Source organism: Cupressus sempervirens, chromosome 7 (assembly GCF_028749045.1).
Source record: "Cupressus sempervirens isolate cs-2001-9-10 chromosome 7, ASM2874904v1, whole genome shotgun sequence".
Classification (NCBI taxonomy): Eukaryota; Viridiplantae; Streptophyta; class Pinopsida; order Cupressales; family Cupressaceae; genus Cupressus; species Cupressus sempervirens.
In genome coordinates, this window is record NC_143124.1 from 319,541,191 (window position 1) to 319,563,432 (window position 22,242).

At 30.4% G+C, this 22,242-nt stretch overlaps 1 protein-coding gene, 1 long non-coding RNA gene and 1 pseudogene across 2 annotated transcripts; 2 read left to right on the forward strand and 1 right to left on the reverse strand.

Annotated features, from left to right (window-relative positions):
- The first annotated feature begins 337 nt into the window (after positions 1 to 337).
- On the forward strand, positions 338 to 2,177 carry LOC149546700 (dihydroflavonol 4-reductase-like). The gene is made up of 6 exons (XM_089794039.1): positions 338 to 470; positions 856 to 1,025; positions 1,107 to 1,310; positions 1,403 to 1,562; positions 1,708 to 1,900; positions 1,991 to 2,177. The coding sequence occupies exons 1-6, from the start codon at positions 338 to 340 to the stop codon at positions 2,175 to 2,177; spliced, it is 1,047 nt and encodes a 348-aa protein (XP_089650165.1).
- Positions 2,178 to 5,513: 3,336 nt separating this feature from the next.
- On the forward strand, positions 5,514 to 21,529 carry LOC149546701 (dihydroflavonol 4-reductase-like; annotated as a pseudogene).
- Positions 9,900 to 10,469, reverse strand: LOC149546702 (uncharacterized). The gene is made up of 4 exons (XR_016354367.1): positions 10,428 to 10,469; positions 10,267 to 10,338; positions 10,014 to 10,088; positions 9,900 to 9,931 (listed from the first exon to the last, which is right to left on the reverse strand). It is a non-coding gene; the product is annotated as an uncharacterized LOC149546702 (long non-coding RNA).
- Positions 21,530 to 22,242: the final 713 nt, after the last annotated feature.

Genomic DNA, 22,242 nt, shown 5'->3' on the forward strand with positions numbered 1-22,242 from the left:
GAAATAACGTTTGAGAGATTTCTCTTTTTGAAGAAACCAACGTTCTTGATAGACAGCAATTTTACTTATATATCTGCAAAGCTAGCTGCTAGAACATAGGAGAATCAAATAATTCGAACTGAGATATCTTAAAAATATATAATTAAACAATTTTTAATTCTATTTTGAAATTTGTTTACAAACTCTCTTCTATCTACCCGTAAAACGTGATGTTGGATGCCTAACTCTTTTCTATCTACCCGTCCATGAGGATCGAAATAAAAGGACAACCCTTTCCAATTTCATGCAGCAATCAAATCTTAGTCTCTTGTTGTTGTCTGCCAGTATCTAAGAGATTATGGAAAAAGAGTTATGCAACCAAGTGAAAGGCACAGTCTGTGTCACAGGTGCTGCTGGTTTCATTGGGTCATGGCTTACAATGCGATTACTTGAGCTCGGCTATGTTGTGAGAGCAACTGTCAGAGACCCAGGTTTCTTCTATTGAGATCAAGTTCTTTGCATATTTCAAAATCACTCTTATAAGCAATACTTTAGATTGAAATGAAATACGTTTTTATATTGAGTGTTAAAAAACCATTTAGATAATTGGTATCAACTAATTATATAAAGAAACACGATTCCTTAGCTTCAACTAGTTTAAATGCAACAGTTCTACAAGTTTTAATGATTTATTTTATATAATATATTAATTTCTCGCGCTCTAACAGCGATCCTTATTAATAGATTGCAATTCTAATCTTATCTCGCTTGTTTCTATTAGTTGATTCCTACTGAAGATATTAATTGTAAGGTCTCGTGACTTCTTATGGATTTCTAATACATCCAGTGTATTTCTTGTTACCTGTAAATATATAGGAAATCCAGTGAAGACTAGTCCTTTGTTCAAATTACCGGGTGCCAACGAGAGACTAACCCTTTGGAAGGCAGAGTTGGATGATGAAGGAAGCTTTGACAATGCAATTGATGGTTGTGAAGGTGTTTTCCACGTTGCAACTGCAATGGATTTTGAGTCCCAGGATCCTGAGGTTTGATTTTGGGATCTTAAGATTTTTTATCTTACACATTATATTTTTGTCTGTGTTGAAATTGTGTGACCATTGTGACAGAATGAGGTAATCCAGCCAACTGTTAACGGGGTATTAAATGTAATGAGATCTATTGCCAAGGCAAAGTCAGTAAAAAGAGTCGTCTTCACCTCATCTGCTGGGGCAGTGAATTTTACGGATGATTGTGGGACACCAGGAAAAATTTACGACGAAACATGCTGGAGCAACGTTGAGCTCTGCAGGAGCACCAAAATGACTGGATGGGTAAGATCATGACACAACCTCATTTTATCCAGTCTGTTTACACAAAAAGAAAAATTAAGTTGATAGATATGTGGTTTTTTTTTATTGTACAGATGTACTTTGTGTCCAAAACACTAGCAGAAAGAGCTGCGTGTGAGTTTGCAGAGACAAACAACGTGGATCTGATTACAGTTATACCAACATTGGTTGTTGGGCCCTTTATATTGCAAAACATGCCTCCCAGTTTGGTTACAGCACTGGCGCTGCTAACAAGTATGCACCAATCATTCGTAAACCTTCTATGTCAGTGAATGTCTAAACCGTACATTTTGGGTTTGAATATTAAAATGTAACACAGGTAAAGTGATACCGTAGCGATTATGCTAATCTGATGAGATGGGAATTGTATGCCTTGCAGAAAATGAACCACATTACACGATATTGAGACAAGTGCAGCTGGTTCATTTGGATGATCTCTGCATGTCACTTATTTTCCTCTATGAACATCCCCAAGCAAAGGGCAGATATATCTCTTCCTCACATGATGTCACCATCGTTCAGCTTGCCAAACTGTTGGCTCACAAATACCCACAATACAATATTCCGACCGAGTAAGCAAAAAATAATAATACGTTTGATCAATGACATCAAAATATGAAATTATCATGGAAAACGTTAATAAAACATCATGGTGTTTACAGGTTTAAAGACGCAGATGAATCTTTGCCACCAATTGCATATTCGTCAAAGAAGCTCGTTGACATGGGATTCAAATTCAAGTGCACCATAGATGACATGTTTGATGGAGCCATTCAATGTTGTGTGGAGAATGAACTCCTGCCAAAAATGGGAACTGAAGCACCAACCATCATCCTCAATAATGAGTAGCTTCCGTTATCTCTTAGGACATGTTTCAGTTTGCAATAAAACACTTGATCCGAAGTAGGTTAAAGTTGGATAGATAAGCGCAGTGTTTAAGAAATAGTTGAAGGAGATTTTATGTTCAGTGAAATGTTTACTTATATTAAGTTATCTTATTGAAATAAAAAGTAATTTTAACTTCCATCGTATTATATCATTCCAGGAAAAGCTTTCTCTTTGTTATTATAAATCATTCAAACATTATTAATTTCTAAATTAATGCGAGTGTAATAGTAATGCTAAATATGTACTTGATTTTAGGAGGAACTTGTTATTAATTAGTTTTTAATATTTTCAGTAAGGTTTCATATAATGATAATCTAACTAGAGGTTTTGGAAGTTTTTTATTGGTTATATAGTGAAATTTTGTATTTTTAGGGGCTGGAATCTCTATAAATAATTGTTTTATTGTATTTTTTCTTGGAACAAAAAATTAATCTTTATATTAAGATGAATTATAATGTAATAGATATTAAATAAATAAAATATTTTGTTTTGTTAAATTCACTTGTGTGTTTTTTATAAGAATTTTTTTCTATAAATTAACATAAGACCTATCATAAGCCTAATTCCTACATAACATGGTTGAGGATCATGAATGTGATGTTTTTAGACTCATCTTGGTGCATTTGTAAAATAGGATTATGGATTTATCTCATTTAAATAAGTTGTCTATATATTTTTAGATTACATCTATTAAGTTTGTTAATAAACATGTGGAGGTCCTAGCCCATAAATAGTGAGGTTATTACTTTTTGTTAATACACTATAAGGAGTACAAAGGACAAGAAAAAAAAATTTCAAAGCTTGCGAAGGAAAGGGATGCATGGGATATGGTTAGTTATCATGGTAATTATCCATATCAGAGGAGATTGAAGATGAGAGCTTAAGAGATTATATCATCCTTATTGGAAATGTGGTCCACATATGAATATTTTTTATGAATGAGGTAGATAGTGTTATAAGAAATAGAACATGAAATGAGACTATTTTAAATGATTAATTGTGTGTAGATGAAGTATTAAGAGTTTTCTTGTAACGCCCCACCAAGGGATCTAAAAGAAATAACCTAAAGTGTTAACTAAGTTTGCTAAACATTTTTTTTAACATGAAAGATTAATCATACAGATCAAACACATAGTAGCGGAAGCAATAACATACAATCAACTATAAGCATGCATAACAGGTTACAATCCTTAAGGATACCAGGATGTTGAGTCACATTTAAATTTTAATTAATACAAAGCCTAACAACTACCACATCCACATGAAAAAATAATTAAAAAGTCCAATGTCCATTTAAATAATATACATTTGTTCTAAATGCCTCTTGGCAATTGAAATTCAGAATGCTCAATCATCTAGTGTACATGATATATCCATCCATCATAAAAGATATCAACATCCATCAAAAAATATAACCATCCATCATAATGATACATGAATAGAATGAAAGTAAATGCAAACAAGGAAGCTCCAGCTAGGGTGACTACGGATGGATCTCAATGGTAAGAGTAAAAAGCACTACCAACTAATAGCATGGAACCTAAATGGCCCACTCCCACCACACTGAGGAGATAGTCTCAAGTCCCAAATAGGATATCAAACCATATATTAAAGTACTCTCTAAGTCTAAGAAATCATAAAAGTATTCTAACTCAAGGGTTTCAAAATAGATCAACATCTATTCCCAAAGGCACACAAAGACATGTAGGCAACCTACTATGTAAGCGGGCAAGTGCCATTGCACAAATCATGCTAGAGTTTCCCTAGCAGTCTCTAAGGACCCTGAGCCCCTAGTGATCCATATGCAACCACTAGTATCATCTCATACTGACAAGGCATACTATGGATGCAAGGTCACAACCAAGCATTCTCTCTACTCCCACCCTGATTTGTACTAGCACTCGAGGCATGGGAAAGAACATACAAAGACTCTTATTAGGTTCATTTTAATCCCATTTGGTGTAATATTTTTACATATTAAATAACTTACAATGAGTTACCCTCGGAACCACTTAGGGCCCTGGCCCCCATTGAAAGCCACTTCCCAACACTAAATATAGATTACCTACCCTCTGTTGATAAAAACACAAATCAATAATCATATAAAATCACCTCAATCCTATACAAGTGACTGGAAAGCATCAAAGATCAATCATAATAAAACATCAGTTCTCCATGAGCAATTGGAAAGCATCCCAAAAGTACTAATCGAAGACTCAAATAGTTAAGACTAAATATGTCATAGCATGAAATCACCAAAACAAAGGAAACACTTCAATCCTATCAAAGCGACTAGAATGAAACCCAAGTATAACTAATCGAGGACTCATAAATGGTTAAGTCAAGTAGGTCATCCATTCACCTCAACGTCACATAAGAACACTAAAAAGTAATAACGAACACTAAATACAAACTCATCATAGAGCATACCATCACATTACCATGGTTGAGTATAAAAGATCAAGATCAAACATCATAACATCACAATCACATAACTCCCAAGCCTCTGGTAACAACCTAGGACTGGTCAAAGCTAAATCAACCCCCAAAATACCAAAGTATAGACAATACATAGAAAACATCATAGTCTCATAGTTTGGTTTGATTTGAAAATACATAGTCTCAAGTTGAGTTTAAACAATAAGGTTTCAATTTCCAATTTAATATATGTTCCAAATAGATATGATTCATCATCTACCCCTACCAATAACCCATTTTTATATTGTAAGTAATTACACAATTACCACTATTTGATTTATGTAAATTTTCCAAAATAATCAAAGGTAATTATTTATTTAAATTATTAAATAACACCTATCAATTTTCAAATATACTAATTTACATTTTTATTAGAATCTGTATTATCGATAATTAAATAATTTAAAATTTTGTTGAATAACTTTAATTATCAATTAAACTTATTTAAATTATAATTAATTAAATTAATTAATAATTATATTAATAACTATATTAATAAATATCAATAATTAATTAATAAAATTATCAATAATTTCATTAATTAAAAATTAAATTGCGTTAATGTTTAAATTATTAAACAATAATAAAACTTATTAATAAATATCATCAAATACTAACAATGTAATATGAAAATCTTATTAATAAAATTATTATTAATAATTAACAATAATATTAAAAAAATTAATAAATATTATTAATTTAAATAATAATTAAAAATTAATAAACAAAAATTATTAACAAATTAAAATAATAATTTAAATTTTTTTTATAAACTTTAAATATAGGCCACGGTCCTCCCCATAAAAGGGTTGCCAGGCAATGTACCCTACTGATGCAGGGTCTACGCCAATAGTGTACAATGTCGATAGAGGTGAGCGGGGTTATATATATATATATATATATATATATATATATATATATATATATATGTATATGTATGTATGTATGTATAAAATAATGATTTCTTTTTAAAATAGAATTTTTTTTAATAAGTTTTTGTAAATAAAATTTAAGAAAACAAACACCATTCTTATTTTAATTTATATAAATATTTATACTTATTTATCTATTTATTTGTATAACAATCTTGACCTTAATCTGATAGAGAAAATACGACCAACCGATGAATTCTCTATTTAAATTTTTGATTTCATTACAAACCCTTCCCTATTTAATTTCTAGAAAACCAACAAATTTGTAATATAAAGTTCTATTTCATTCAAACCCTCCCCATTTAATTTTCCATATTCAATTCTATTGAAAGAAGGTTTTAATGATACTATAATCTCCATATATTTAGAAAATTTTCCACAAGCATTCTAATAAATTCAAAATATAATATTGAAAGATTCATTGCAGTGAAAATTGAACAAACAATTTCATAGTCATGATGAAGATAAGAAAGGAAAGAGTGTCATCAACTTTGTGAAAAATCACAAGCATCTACTAGATTCTAATGCTAATCGCTACGCTCAAGATGATTGTAGAGAAATCCCTCTTCTCAAAGTCTTCTCTTTTCTAAAAAATTTCTACTTTTTTCCAAAATTTGTGGCCTTTTGAAAATGAACCCTAATTGGTGATAAGGAGTTCTCTCCTAGAATCGGGGCATTAATTGTGCAATCACCTAGAGAACTGTTTGCTCACTTTAACTCTTATTAACTTTCTTAATCTTTTCCATGCACGTTAATTAGATTATTCAATAACTTTATTTAATTTTCCACTTGACTTCTCTTTTAATTAATTTATAAATTTTTAATCTCATGCAGACTTTATGCAGTTAAAATATCTTTATTAAATTCACTTGTTTTATCTTTTAATTAATTTCTTATATTTTAATCTCATGCACGCACCATGTGAACTTAAAAACTTTTAATAAATTAGTTTCTTTTTAATTTTAAATTTATTTTCGAATATTAAATTTGATAAACTATTTATTAACTTAAATAATAATATTATTTAGCATTTATTTAAAAATAAACTCTAAATATATTATTATTAAATTAGTAAATATTATGATATTCTAAATTTATTCTTATAACTTTTATCTTCAAATATAATTCTTTTTATTTAATTAATTTCCAAATTAATTAAATATAATTAAATATTAAAATATCATAATAATTTTCTATTAAATTAAATCATTAATTTAATTTTTTAATTAGACTTAATTAATAGAAAATTCATCAAAGACTCATAAAGTAAAATACAAAAACCCATCAAAGAAAAACACATACAGAATCAAGCTAAAGGGTTATAATCATGAATTAACGTCATACGATGCATTCAGAGGGTACTCAACTCAGATACTTGTCATAATTATCTAGGATAAATGGCTTAAAGGTTTGAGATTTTGACTCAAGAATTTATCTCCGCTCTCTTACCATTAAGGTAATGCAATAGGGTACACTCATCCTGGGAATTTAGGAAAGTCGATACCTGGTACCTACAACCTGCATAAAATTCACACATGTACAAACACAAGACAAGATTCTAAGCTAAACATGCAATGGCAGGAAGTGGCACATTATGTAGATCCCAACAAGTAGTTGACTACAACTCCCTTCCTTAACCACATCAAAAATGCCATGCATAAAGAAAACATATACACACACCATACACATGTAGTATAGGGTAAGTATCTATAAGAAGACACATAGTAATCCATCTAACTAATCATCATCAATTATTAAAATCACTGAATAATTATCATGCATACATGAAATATAGAGTACCAAGTAATCTCATCATATAATGAATTGAATGTAAAACAATATCTGATAATCTCAAAACAATACTACTAATAATCAATCGTAAAACTGGCCTAAATTTTTTTGGCAATAATAGCAATTTTTGTTTTTCTTATGAATTTCTAATACATCCGGTGTATTTCTTGGTGCCTGTAAATATATAGGAAATCCAATGAAGACTAGTCATTTGTTGAAATTACCGAGTGCCAATGAGAGACTAACCCTTTGGAAGGCAGATTTGGATGATGAAGTTTTGACAATGCAATCGATGGTTGTGAAGGTGTTTTCCACATTGCAACTGCAATGGATTTTGAGTCCCAGGACCCTAAGGTTTGATTTTGGGATCTTAAGATTTTTTATCTTACACATATTATATTTTTTTCTACGCTGAAATTGGGCAACGGCTACCCAGCCAGTTATTTCGACTGGCTGGGTATGCCATCCTCCATGCGCATCATCCCATCCCCATCCATAGCGCATCGTTGACTCTGCGTCCATTTGATCTCCCTCGCCGGCACCCATACTCGTCTCTGACATTGACAGATGGAACAGACATGTTGAGATAGGGCAGATGGAGAATTTAAATCGTGAATGGCCTAAGTGTTTGCAATGTTTTTTCCTTTGGAAGTACCAACTACTTTTTAAAATCTTTTCCGTGTTTTTTTTCACTAAAAAAGATCTGTGCAATATTTACTAAATCTATTGTTTTATTATTAATTTCAATTTCAACTTTACCAAAGGGAGTGAGAGTAATGTTTTTTTTGCTAGTCATCTAAATGCCAAAGTTTATTTTAAATATTAAGAAAATGTAATTTTTTTTAAATATTCAACACATTCTTGTCATATGTATGTACGTCTTTCAAAATAGTCAAGTGTACACATTAAATTCATATTAGAAAATAGTTAAACAATCTTATTAAAAAAAATTTAAAATTTAAGTCAATTTTTTTTTTCAAAATTCATTTTAAAAATTCTCTACAAAATGGAAACTCTTGAATAATTTAAATTAATATTTTATAATAAATGATATCTTAATACTATAAATTAGAGTATTATATTATATTTATGTATAATCAATATTATATTAGTTTCTTAATATATTGAAAAATATATAACAATCATAAATTTTAAGTTTGTAATATATTGTTTAAATTTGGAAAAATAATTATGATTATTATTTGTCAAAGAAAATAATTGTGACTAAAACTAATATATTATATCATTGTTTAATTTATTTTAACATATTATATCATTGTTAAAATCTATTTGAACATTTTTTTTGATAGGTAATTAGGCAAAACCTAGATTAATTATTATAATTTATTGAAACTAATTATTATTATGTGTTAAGCTTGAGTAGATTCAAAGCCAAGTCCAGTAGATTCAAAGCCAAGTCCTCCTACATGAGAGGCTAATGCTATGTTGTGTTATAGGCTCTTGACTAAAATCTATTTCTAAATTATTTATCCTCTTTATAATTAATTTAGATATGCCATTTATTCAAAATAAATTTAAAAAATTAAATTAATAGATATATCATTAAATATTAATCAATTTTATTTTAATTAAAAATAAATTTGGTTAATATATTATTAAAATATTAATTGAAGGCAAGAGCCTACAATAAAATGGTAAATTGTGAGCCTCTTATTTGGGAGGTCTTGTATGATAAATAATAATAAATCTTAGCTTTGACCTATTGCTTTTGAGAAAAAATATATTAATTTTAAAAAAATCTTTATAATTTAAACAACAAAACCATTAACAAATAATTTTAATTCAAATGGTATATAAAATGTAAGGCTTCATCAATCCAATCTTATTCGTAGCTTCTATTCATTTATTATTATGATTATAAAGTGCCAATACAAATATAATCATAATTCATTTATATAAAGTTTGATAAACTATAATAATTATCTCAAGATTAATTAATTAATTGTGTGTGTGTGTGTGTGTGTGTTTATGTGTGTGTGTGTGTGTGTGTGTGTGTGTGTGTGTGAGAGAGAGAGAGAGAGAGAGAGAGAGAGAGAGAGAACAATATGACTTATTAAAAGTAATTGACTGGCTATAAAAAATAAGAGGTGGAATTTCCATGTGCATACGAGTGGTCTAATTTCAATGAGTGTTATTATTTTTTCTTAACAAGAGTAGAATATCACCATATATTATAATAAATAAACTGGTTCAAAAAGAGCTTGTGAGGGAAAGAACAAAAAAGAAAACCCTCATTCGTTACTCATAATATTCAAGATGTGTAAAGTGTAATCCCTAAACTAGAATTGTTAAGAAACCCAAAAGGCTTCCCTTATATCTTCTAGATATTCAAACTCTAACCACATATTGGAACACTAATGAGGCTTTATAAAATAGCCATATAAAGTGCCTGTACAAATATAATCATGAATACATTTATATAAAATTTTATAGACTTTAATGATTGTCTCAAAATTTATTGGCCATAATCCTCCATATAGATATCATCAATACCTACAAAATGAATGAGTTAGTTATAAAATTCATTTAAGAAAAAGGTCTTAGAAAATTGAATATCATTTCATAATTTCCTTACCATCTCCACTTGTTGTGTTTTGGTTAAGATCAATAGAAAAGGGCAACCCATATTGTTGGTCAGTTTGTTGATCATCTAATACAACAATGCACATTTAACACATCCATTTAGATAAAATTAAATTATAAACTAAAAAATAAAATATAATTTCAAATTTTTATTTTTTCTATCATAACTAAATTCTAAATTAGAATATTGTTCTCATAATCTATATCACATTATGTAACAATAAGAAAAATCAAAATTCTATTACCTCCACAAGTTTGTTGAAATGTTTGAGGATGAATAACCTTTGGCGTTGATGGTTGATCTCCACAAACTACATCTTGGTTATTTGATAAAGCATTAAATGCAATTAGAAATGTGAACTAAATAATTAATTTTACTAAAAATAGTTAATAGTGAGTAAATTACCATCTAGTACTTGTGTGTCATCTGTTATTGTTTGGTTCAAATCAATAGAGAAAGGCAATCGATGTCGTGGAGATTCTCCTTGATCAACCAAACCTATATTGACACATGTTCAACATATGAAATAAAAATAACAAGTATTGAGCTATATGTTGAAAATAATAAAGTAATTTTAAATAAATGTACTCACCTTGTTGTGACAGAATAACTCTTTCTCCTTGTATTGCTATGCCTGAATGATTAATGACTTTTTTTCCCTTTTTCTTTTTAGAGCGTACAGAGGGGAATTGAAAATTTTCATGCTCATCAACTCTTTCACTTAAGTTTTGAGTCATAGGTTTTCTTTTTTTATGAAAAGATCAATGCTTATGCATTTTACTTGGACTAAACCATGGTGTCTTTCGCTTCATAGGCATGTTCTCTGAGCCAAGAATTGATTCAAAATTGGAACTTGAAGCAAGAGATGCATGTATCTCATTTCTAAATCTCCCAACATGTTGAATTAATATTTTTTTTTCATATTCTTCTCTAGTTGACAAATTTTGGATAAATGAATTTACATAATCAATGCAATTTTGAAGTTCATCATGAGAAGTATCAAATGATCTCACACAATCTGTAGTAAAAAAATAAAATTGTAAAGTCAAAATAATTTTTTAAAAGACTATATATTTCTTAAGAAAAAATTTGGTATTAAAACTTATTAGTTCTCTCATCTTCACCAATGTTGACTCCAAGTACATCTTGATCTTCTGAAGGTATAGAATCATCTGCAATTGGAAAAAAATCACTTAACTTTTTGATCCATAAAATAATTTAATATCTACTTGTAAACACACATTCTTATTACCAATGTTATAGTTTTTATGACCAAAATTCCCTCCAACTTTGTCGTAATCCTCAGCCAATGCAGTAACATCATCTGTATTTAAGATCAGTTTAAGTAGGTCTTAACAATATAATAATCGATTGTATAAAATAAATTATTAAAATTATCTCTCAAATGATACTTACCAACCACTTGACCTTGCTGATTTATATGGGTTCTCTTTAGTAGATCTAAAATCTTTAGCACATGTTTGCATGTGTTACCTCTTTTTGCCCACTCACAATCACACACTTGCAAATTTGGTCCAAATTTTCTTACAAGATACCATTTGGTTGAAATGATTTAACTTCTAACTTTAAATGTATCAGGAAGGTCATATAGGTAGCAATATGTATCTACTATTCTTTTTTATCTCTCTAAAGAAGTTAGGTAGTATCTCTCCTTTTTGAAGTTGGTTAGAAACCCAGATAACTGCAAGTATCTCTTATTTTTATAGTATGGCTCTACCCTATGAAGAAGAACATGAATGAACCAATCCATTCTCCTTGTGCATTTTTTAGAACAGTCGGTCAAGTAGTGACTCTTGATATGCATGTGGTATGACTCTATGGAAGCATTAGTCTCTTGATTTGCATGAGAGAAATCTCTAAAGTTTTTTGCCCACATTTATATGAAAAAAAGTATGACAATGTCTTAGCATATATATAATAAAAGAACCAAGCAATAAAAATAAAAAATAAAATAATGTAATGAATAATGTGTATGATCTTACCAATGCGTCTCTCATCATGACACCAAGTCTTTCGGAAGTAATCAATAAACTCTTTTTGTTCTTTGAATTCCTCCATAAATTGTTTTATAAGATGAGTAGTGACATCTCCATCATCACTTATGGCATGCATTATCTCACCTAGTCTAGTGAAAATATTTGTTCCAACATCCTTATTGCTTACAAACCTACAATAAAAAATATAATATCAAGCTATGTTGTTAAAAAAATTACTTTACATGAATTTTAAGAAGAAATGACTCACTTGTAGACATTCTTTAGCCATGCCCTGCGTACATGCCAGATACATAAAAGTACTCGGCAATTGAAGGACAATCTACAAGTTACATTACAAGTATTAATAAGTAGCATTCAAACACAATCAGTTATTCAACTAAAATTATATGTTTAAATAATGAAATGTATAGTTTTAAAACCTATATATCAAATATAATTGGAGGATTATCAAACCTAATTGCTCCAATCTCGATGCTAGCATCATTGGTCATGAATGCATTGACTTGCCAATCTTTTTTATATTGCTTGCCTCTTTTGTAAACTTCTGCTAGCCACCCATGTATATCATCAACTTTATTTCTTGACGATATGGCCCATGCAACAGGCACGTCGGCCTCTTGTTCATCAAATACAAGTAATGAATATAACTCATACTGCACATGAAGAAATCAATAAGTTAAGATTTTAGATAAATTTTAGATGAACTAAACTAAAATATATTAATATAGTTGACATTGTTATACTCACAGCATATTTATTTGTTGAAAAAGTGGAATCCATTGCTATAATAGAGTTATGTGAATGTCTCACCATCATCTCTCGCATCCATGGTGTTTGAATACCTATGATAAATGGAATGTCTTCTCCACTATTAGGTGTTTTGTAGTAGAAGAAGTTGTCTTTCTCCCCCATGTGCCATAAACTTACACTTGTGGCATCATTTTCATTTTCTTGTGATCGAAGGGAATGCACCCTTTTACATGCATTCAATACGTCTTTTCTTAGCAAAAATGTGTCCCTCTTATTCATTAACTTCGTAAGACTAGGATCCAAATAATGTTGCTCACATATTGTGGAAACCCCCACACCCATCAATAACAATGACTCAATATAAGATTTATATTCATTTGACAATCTCGGTGCAACCATACTCCTTGGGTCACTAGAAGGGTCATCCTTTCCATGACAAAATTCACCACTAGCATCTTGATGACTAAACTCGTTATAAGTAATGATGGCAACATTTGGTCTTCCATACTAACTCTAACACAAAAGTGTGTTTTACAACCCCTTTTCTTTGCAAACCTTGGTAACCTTTGCATATCTGTTTCGGGTTTTCTTCTATTATCATGAGGTCCAAATGCACAATGATATCTGTATATACATGTACAAATATATTTATACCAATTTATAATCAATAAATTTTATAAAATTAGAATATTGCATGCTTAATTATTATACTAAATCTAATCAAACCTTGAATACATTTTGGTAGCTTGGTTAGTAGGGGTTGTCAAGTTCTTCTCATGATGTTCTTTTTGTATGAATGTTGTTTCTGTACCATCCAATAGACCTTCTCCCTTGACAAAGTGTGAGAGTCTCTCAAGAGGGATAGCAGCACATAAATCCATAACTACATTATGATGTCCAATAGGTGTCCACTCTAGTTGTGCACTTGAAAAATCACTTCCTTCATTGGGGACATCTTGCACAGGTAGTTTGATGAGTGATTTCCATTTAAACTTTGTATCCATTCTGAGGAATATTAATATGGTTAGCGATCCTTAACTTGTTGAAACATGTTAAAAAAAACTAATAGGTATTATTACATATATCTTCAATAAACCAATTAGTATATTGAAATCACAATAAATACAATTATATCCTTGATATGAAATAATTTCACTATACCATCAATGAAATGATTTCGCAAAATTATATTAGAAGTTGATATTAGATATTTTATTCTATATTTTTCTAATCTTGTGATCTAGTAATGAGATGCATGTTAGTGCAAGCCTAGGACACATGATTCATATTGCCCTAGGACACAAAGTTAAAATGGTTAATAATCATATTAAATTTGTGTGATTAATAATAAAAATTATCTTTATATTATGGTGATTTACACATATTCTACTCTTTTTGCCTTGTTGCAAATTATTCTTGACTAACTTCAAAATGTATTATCTCTATTTCCCAAAACCCTACAATTTTCAAGAATAAGGATAATGAAGCTAGGAGTTACTTACATTATGGTATTTAATGTGTTTCTAAGAAATGATATTATTTTGCTAATAACCAAAATTCATCTCTACATTTAGATGAACCAAGTGGTCGTAAAAATATCCACTCTATTGAATGTTCAAGATTTTTCATCCTAAGATAATGATAAGGTGCTAGATTGTGTTTCTATGTTGGTCTCTAACAAACATAACTCTATTTTCATGGAACCTTTCTCTCTAGATTCTTGTATCTTTAAAGGGATATTAGATTTTTGTGCAAACATAGAGTGTTAAGGTGGAAGATTATGTCTCCATACAGATAGAGGATGATATCCCAATTTCATCATGGAAGGACCTATCTAGTGAGCCTATATCAAAGCTTGATATCTCATATCTCCTCAACATATTGCAAAAGTGAATGCTTTTTATTAATTTTGATAGGAAAGACTAATTTTACAAGTTACTTCATCTTGAAAGCACCCACTAAAGGAGGGTTATAGATCAATTCAAGTGTTGGGTCAAAGAGATAATGGGGAAGTTAAGTATTGTCTTAATATTTCCAAAAGCGGGGGCCTTCTTATTGAGGTCTCTTCAACTTAGAATCCTTACGAGTGATAGGTTGGAGAGGCTTGGTATAGATAACATCTTTAATTATGTTCTTTGTGGAAATGCAATGGAAGATGTAAATCACTTGTTACTGAATTATGAATTATCTCAATCATATTGGAAATGGTTTTGAATAATTTTGGATGCTATATTCCTCTTCCTTGCACTCTCTCTCTCTCTCTCAACATTTGGTGGGATGAGAAATTTTCAATAAGGGCTCTATCATTTTTGAGATATGGAGCATTTCTCATTCGATTGTGGTAAGGGCTAACTAGTGGGAAAGGAATAAGATGATATTTAGGGAGGAATTAGTGTTAGTGGATAAGGTTTGGGATAGTATTAAAGCCTTAATTTCTAAATCACTTAATGCATTTTTTATGTGGTCCAATTCTCTCTCATCTCTCTTTTCCTTTCTTATGTTTTGAATAGAAGGAAGAGAGAAAATATACCACTGGAGGGGTACTAGTTGATAACATGGCTAAATGAGAAAATAGAAGAAAATTTAGATGGGAAAGGCCTAATGGATCCTTTACTAAAGGAAAATTTTATGGGACCTCCAAAGGGAACCCAGAGAGGTTAGAGATTGGGAAAGTTCTAAGAGACAATAGGGGCAATTTTTTTAAGATTTAACTGTTAGAATTCAAGATGGTTCAAATAATTTAGTAGATGCTTTAGTAGAGTTTGAGGGAGTTCAAATATCTCTAGGTACGAGATTAAGCAAGATTTTTATTGAAGGTTTAATATCTAGAAAGATCATCAGTTGGGAGTTTCACTATGTCTTGGGTGAAGTGTGGAAACTTCTCCCTAGATTCAAGAAATTTAAGATTACTCATTGATTTAGGGAGGCTAATGCTATTGCAGATTGGTTGGCTAATTGGGTCACCTCATTGGAATAGGATTCATGTAAATTAATTGGTTTGGAAATGAGTTAATGGGTTTAGGTACACAAGATGTCACGTTCTGTATGAGATGATGTGGTTTATAACTTATAAAATGGGACACAAGGACATTTTTGTGTGTGTTTTTCATTGGTATTCTATGGGGCTAAAGATTTCTAGAGGGCTCATTCATTATGCCCACATCTAGAATTCCATAGCACTAGGGACTACACTTTCTTCTATGGATATATGAAACGTTCTCTCTTATTACAATTCATTTTGCAAAAGGGTAACAAGCTAGCATAAAGATACAAATATTTGTGGAAAGAAGAACAAAGATCTATGTTGTCCTATGATAGTACCAAGAAGACATGATATAAACTTGTGAGAAATGATGATACCCCAAATATCCACAATCAATAGATTCTTTCAATATGGAGATTTGATACTGATTGCCAACCCATTATTTCTCAAGCACTTTTTTGTTAAATACATTGGAAACTATATTGAAAAAATTAGAAAAATAATCTGAGACATGTTATGGAATACTTAAAAAAATATAGTTTTTAAGGTATATCCAAATGATGAATGATGAGTTGTCCTTTTTTAATGAACTAAGATCAATTTCAAATTTATAAACAATAATCAGGCACATAGAACAACAATCAAGGATTTTAAGCAAACATCTACAAGCAATGGGCAAGGGACAAAGCAACCTTGCACATGAAAAAAAATAGTGTCGTAGTATGAATTTAATCCTTAGAACCACTATTGTGTATGTTCTCAAAATATTTTTCAATCACGCACATAGTCCTAGAAAAGAAAATTTGGCAGCACTAAGGTTCTTAGTAATGGTCAACTCTATAGCTTTTGCAATCTAGAGTGGGTGAAATCTAATCCTAGCGTACCAGGGTTTTGACATATTTCAAGAATTTAATCAATCAGAGATACTGAGGAAATTCGACAACCCAACAAAAGACTACACCTATGGGGATTTCCCCCACAAGGACATTTATATAGCGGTTGCTATTACCACGTCAAAAATGGCTATTACCTCTTGAGGTACCATACACGTGGTTGACCCAATAAAGAGAATGTCCACTGTGGTTTAACCCTCTCTAATCAAGGAAGACTCACAAAGTTGTACCACATGAGGACTTGGTTTGGATTTAAGGGTTCCAAGTTTTTGATGTGCCCAAAAGGGAACAAAGCATACTCCTCTAGCCTCTTCACCTTACCCAAATATAGCAAACAAGATTCTTTGACACACTAATTTGAAATCACCTCACCAAATTTTTGGAAAATTCAACAACAAACACCACCAATCTCAAAAGAGAAAGTACTAGTGGATGTTGAGGACAAACCGAAGCAGCATAATGAAACAATGACAAATATCCTTCCCTACCTACAAGGGGATCCGTCGTCAAGAGGAGCTTCACATGTAAAGCAAGCGAATGAAGCTCAATCTCTCAAGATCTACCAAATAGTGTTCATAGGGCCTAATTACTATGTGAAACATATATGCGTGAAAAGAAATCTAGATCCAATTTTAGATCACCAAATGAAGTGAGAATCTATGAAAGCATGTAAAAGCATTCAAGCCAAACACATGAGATGTTCATTTTAGTTCCAAATTCAAGTGTTATAGAGATCCAACAAAATATGTAGTAATCCTTGCAACGCATTTTTCTCTATTGTACCTTTCATTTATGTTGGAACGCTCGCTCGCAACGAACAAAGCAACAAGCAAACACAAGATATGCAATAATATACCAAAGCCAAGAGGTATTCCCAGATTAGAGGGAAAATGAAGATTAAATGAAAAGGTGTGACCCACATAAGAGAATGTGCAATTAGCATTTAATTAAGAGATGTAGAGTGTAAAACTCCATAAAAAGTATAAGATGAGGGGTGTTTTTATTTAATTTAAATATAAAATAATCCCTTTTCTTATAAAATAAAGTGTGTGACATTTATTTAATTATTTCTTTTAAAATAATAATTGTTGCACATAACATTAAGTGAGGAGGGGTTTTATTTAATCAAAAAGGAGAAAATTTCTTTAATTAAATAATTAAAAAATCAAGATGATCCAACCATTTATTTAAAATTAATTAAATACATTAACTCTAATTTAATCAAAGAAATTGATGTAAAATAATAAGGATTAATTAAATAATTCAAATAACTTAATTTCATGAAAGGAAATGGTGATGTAAATATTGATTCAAGCTTGAAATAAATTATAAAATAAATATTGACTCAAGCTGATTTATAACATAATTGTACAATAAACTGCATACAAGAATACATTCCTAAACTATCGTTTACTTGTCAATTTAGCCCTGTCCAACAACGATCAACACCCTTTAACATTTCTTCTTAAAAGATAGATAAATTAAAAGCTACCTAAATGAGGTTAATTGTCATGAAATTCCTAGTTTGACTGTTAGAAGTTGATGTCAAGCTCACCAGTCAGCTTTGAACACACTCAGGCTTACATTTCATTTACTCATAGTCACAATGCTAATTTAGGCAAATATTGATTTTTCATATACTTAGCAACTCTTGATTAGTAGCCTTGGTTTTCTTATTAATTTTTTCTATTGTTAATGTGATTAACATGCTTTTATTCATATTCAAATTTGTCTTTTTGGTATAGGGATCTTGTTTAAGAATGCCTTGATAAGAGTTCTATGATTATGAGAGATGAGGAAAAGGGGAACATATTATACCTTAAGTTTCTCACCACTCAAGAATGGTAGAGTTATTAGTTACACATATGTTGCATTGGTTTTATATATTTGTTTGGAAAAATAGATGCAAGAGAAAAAAAGATTTTAAAAAAAGAATTTAAGGAATTTTATATTATTTGAGTAGGAAAAAACAATTATACATGATTGGAAATATATTTTATTGAACTAACAATAAAAATAGATTGGAGTTGAAAAATAAAATAGTTGATGAATTAAAATGGTTATATGAATAAAAAAGTGTTAAAAAAAGTTGAAAATTATATTATAGTTTTACTTTTTATAAAAATAATTTGATTCTATAAAATGAAGGAAGCAATGATCTATAAATGTTCAATAACTAGGAATGGATATTAAAATGGTCTAAGATGAAGTTGAAAAGTGTATGATTTGATTTTTTTATATAATTATTAAATGAAATAAATAACTAGTGTATTTGACTTTTATATCTATTCCTTAGTTTCTTTTATAAAATTTTGTGGGCTTTTCAAACAAATTCAAATTTAAGTGTAAGAAAAACCATGAATGGATTTTTAAATATATAGTCTATAAATATTATTAAAATTAAATTTAGATTTTAAATTCATCATAGAATGTTTAATAAATTTAAATATATATATATTTATGTTAACTTGTATTACTATATTAAAGTTTTACATTTTATTTGTTTTAACTATTCTAATGTAACTAAATATTTTATTAAAAATATATTAATTTTTAAAAACTTAAATGTATTGTTTAATATAAAAATAATAATAATAATAATAAAAATTAAGAAAATATAAAATTAAAAACATAAGAGAAGTAGAATAAAATAATTCAAAAAATTAAAATCTTCTTTATAAATCTTTTTTTTTTTTAAATATTAAATTTCATTAATCAAATATAATTGTAAAAGTTATAAATGAAGGTAAAAATAAAACAAAGTCAAATTTTAACATAAAAACTTAAAAACTAAGCATACAAGTTATTAATCAAATATATTCTAAGCGTTTAATCAAACATTTAATTATACTTGTGTCTTTTCTTTACTAATATACTTGTATTTTTAAATCCTATATTTATAGCCATTAATCTCCGAGGAGTCAATTGTTTCCACCACAATCTTCTTCTTAAACCCTTCGTTAAGAATCATATTCAAAATCAGAACTGCAACAAGTAGGAGATGTGGCAAGAAAAATACAAAGCAACAAACGTTGAAAATTGTTCTATAGTTGCAAGGAAGGGTTTGCTTCTTCGATATGCTCTAGTTCGCATGCCAAATATTCTGATGATCTAAGGATCGACAGGGATATATGTAGAAACTTGAGTATGATATATGCAGATATAGGAATAAGATCAAAAATATACTATTGCAACTTCCTTTTAACTAATTGTTTCCCCAAACAGGCAGATTGTTTCCCCAAACAGGCACAACATTAATAAAATGAATCTGTACAAAGGTAAAAATCAAAGCAAAACTATACCAACGAAAGATATGAAAATAAAAGAAAAACATGTTGGGCACATACCTTTCGTCTGCTGAAGAGCGGGGAGGCAGATGGTTGGCAGTAACAGCAAGCAGCCGGTGATTACAGAAGCAAGATGGTTCGCAGCAACAGCAAGCATGCACTATGAAATAAGATTTCTGAACCGCTGATTACCTTCCCTCTTCTCTTTTTTAACGCGTCTTCTTTTTGTGAAAGTTGGTGTGTCGTGAATATGGCTTGTTTGATGTTTTGGCGTGCAAATCTTGCATAAATTAAATTCTCCATCTGCCCTATCTCAACGCGTCTGTTCCGTCTGTCAATGTCAGAGACGAGTACGGGCGCCGGCGAGGGAGATCACATGGAGGCAGAGTCAACGATGCGCTGCGGATGGGGATGGGATGATGCGCATGGAGGATGGCATACCCAGCCAGTCGAAATAACTGGCTGGGTAGCCGTTGCCCTGAAATTGTGTGACCATTGTGACAGAATGAGATAATCCAGCCAACTGTTAACGGGGTATTAAACGTAATGAGATCTATTGCCAAGGCCAAGTCAGTAAAAAGAGTCGCCTTCAGCTCATCTGCTGGGGCAGTGAATTTTACGGATGATTGTGGGACACCAGGAAAAATTTACGACGAAACATCCTGGAGCAACGTAGAGCTCTGCAGGAGCACCAAAATGACTGGATGGGTAAGATCATGCCACAACCTCATTTTATCCAGTCTATTTACACAAAATGAAAATTTTAGTTGATAGATATGCCATTTTTTTTTATTGTACAGATGTACTTTGTGTCCAAAACACTAGCAGAAAGAGCTGCGTGTGAGTTTGCAGAGACAAACAACGTGGATCTGATTACAGTTATACCAACATTGGTTGTTGGGCCCTTTATAATGCAAAGCATGCCTCCCAGTTTGGTTACAGCACTGGCGCTGCTAACAAGTATGTACCAATCATTCCTAAACCTTCTATATCAGTTAATGTCTGATCCGTACATTTTGCGTTTGAATTTTAAAACGTAACACAGCTATAGTGATACGGTAGCAATTATACTAATCTGATGAGATGAGAATTGTATGCCTTCCAGAAAATGAACCACATTACACCATATTAAGACAAGTGCAGCTGTTTCACTTGGATGATCTCTGCATGTCACTTATTTTCCTCTATGAACATCCCCAAGAAAAGGGCAGATATATCTCTTCCTCACATGATGTCACCATCGTTCAGGTTGCCAAACCGTTCGCTGACAAATACCCACATTACAATATTCCGACCGAGTAAGGAGAAAATAATAATACGTTTAATCAATGACATCAAAATATGAAATTATCATGGAAAACGTTAATAAAACATGATTGGTGTTTACAGGTTTAGAGACGCAGATGAATCTTTGCCACCAATTGCATATTCATCAAAGAAGCTCGTTGACATGGGATTCAAGTTCAAGTGCACCATAGATGACATGTTTCATGGGGCCATTCAATGCTGTGTAGAGAATGGACTCCTGCCAAAAATGGGAACTGAAGCACCAACCATCATCCCCAATAATGAGTAGCTTCGGTTATCTCTTAGGAGATGTTTCAGTTTGCAATAGAACACTTGATCCGAAGTAGGTTAACGTTGGATAGATAATCGCAGTGTTTAAGAAAGAGTTGAAGGAGATTTTTATGTTCAGTTAAATGTTTACTTATATTATCTTATTGAAATAAGAATTAATCTTAATTTTTCTTGTATGATATCGTTCCAGGAAAACTTTCTCTTAGTTATTAGAAATTATTGAAAGATTATTAATTGCTAAATAATAATGCGAGTATAATAGTAATGCTAAATATGTACTTGAATTTAGGAAGAACTTGTTAATTAGTTTTTAATATTTTCAGTACGGTTTCATATAAATGATAATCTAGTTAGAGGTTTTGGAAGATTCTTATTGTTTATATAGTGAAATTTTGAATTTTTAGGGGCTGAAATCTCTATAAATAATTATTTTATTGTAATTTTTATGTGGAACAAAAAGTTAATCTTTATATTAAGATGAATTATAATGTAATAGATATTAAATAAATAAAATATTTTGTTTTGTTAAATTCACTTTTGTGTTTTATATAGGATTTTTCATCTATAAATTAGTATAATACCTATCATAAATTTAATTCCTTGACAACATGGTTGAGGATCATGAATTTGATGTTTTTAGACTCATCTTGGGGCATTTGTAAGATAGGATTACGGATTTATCTCATTTAAATAAGTTACCTATATATTTGT

Coding starts and splice junctions, on each gene's coding strand:
- LOC149546700 (XM_089794039.1), top strand. CDS start 338: ATGGAAAAAGAGTTATGCAACCAAGTGAAAGGCACAGTCTGTGTCACA. Junction 471..855: donor AGCAACTGTCAGAGACCCAG/GTTTCTTCTATT, acceptor GTAAATATATAG/GAAATCCAGTGAAGACTAGT. Junction 1,311..1,402: donor GCACCAAAATGACTGGATGG/GTAAGATCATGA, acceptor TTTATTGTACAG/ATGTACTTTGTGTCCAAAAC.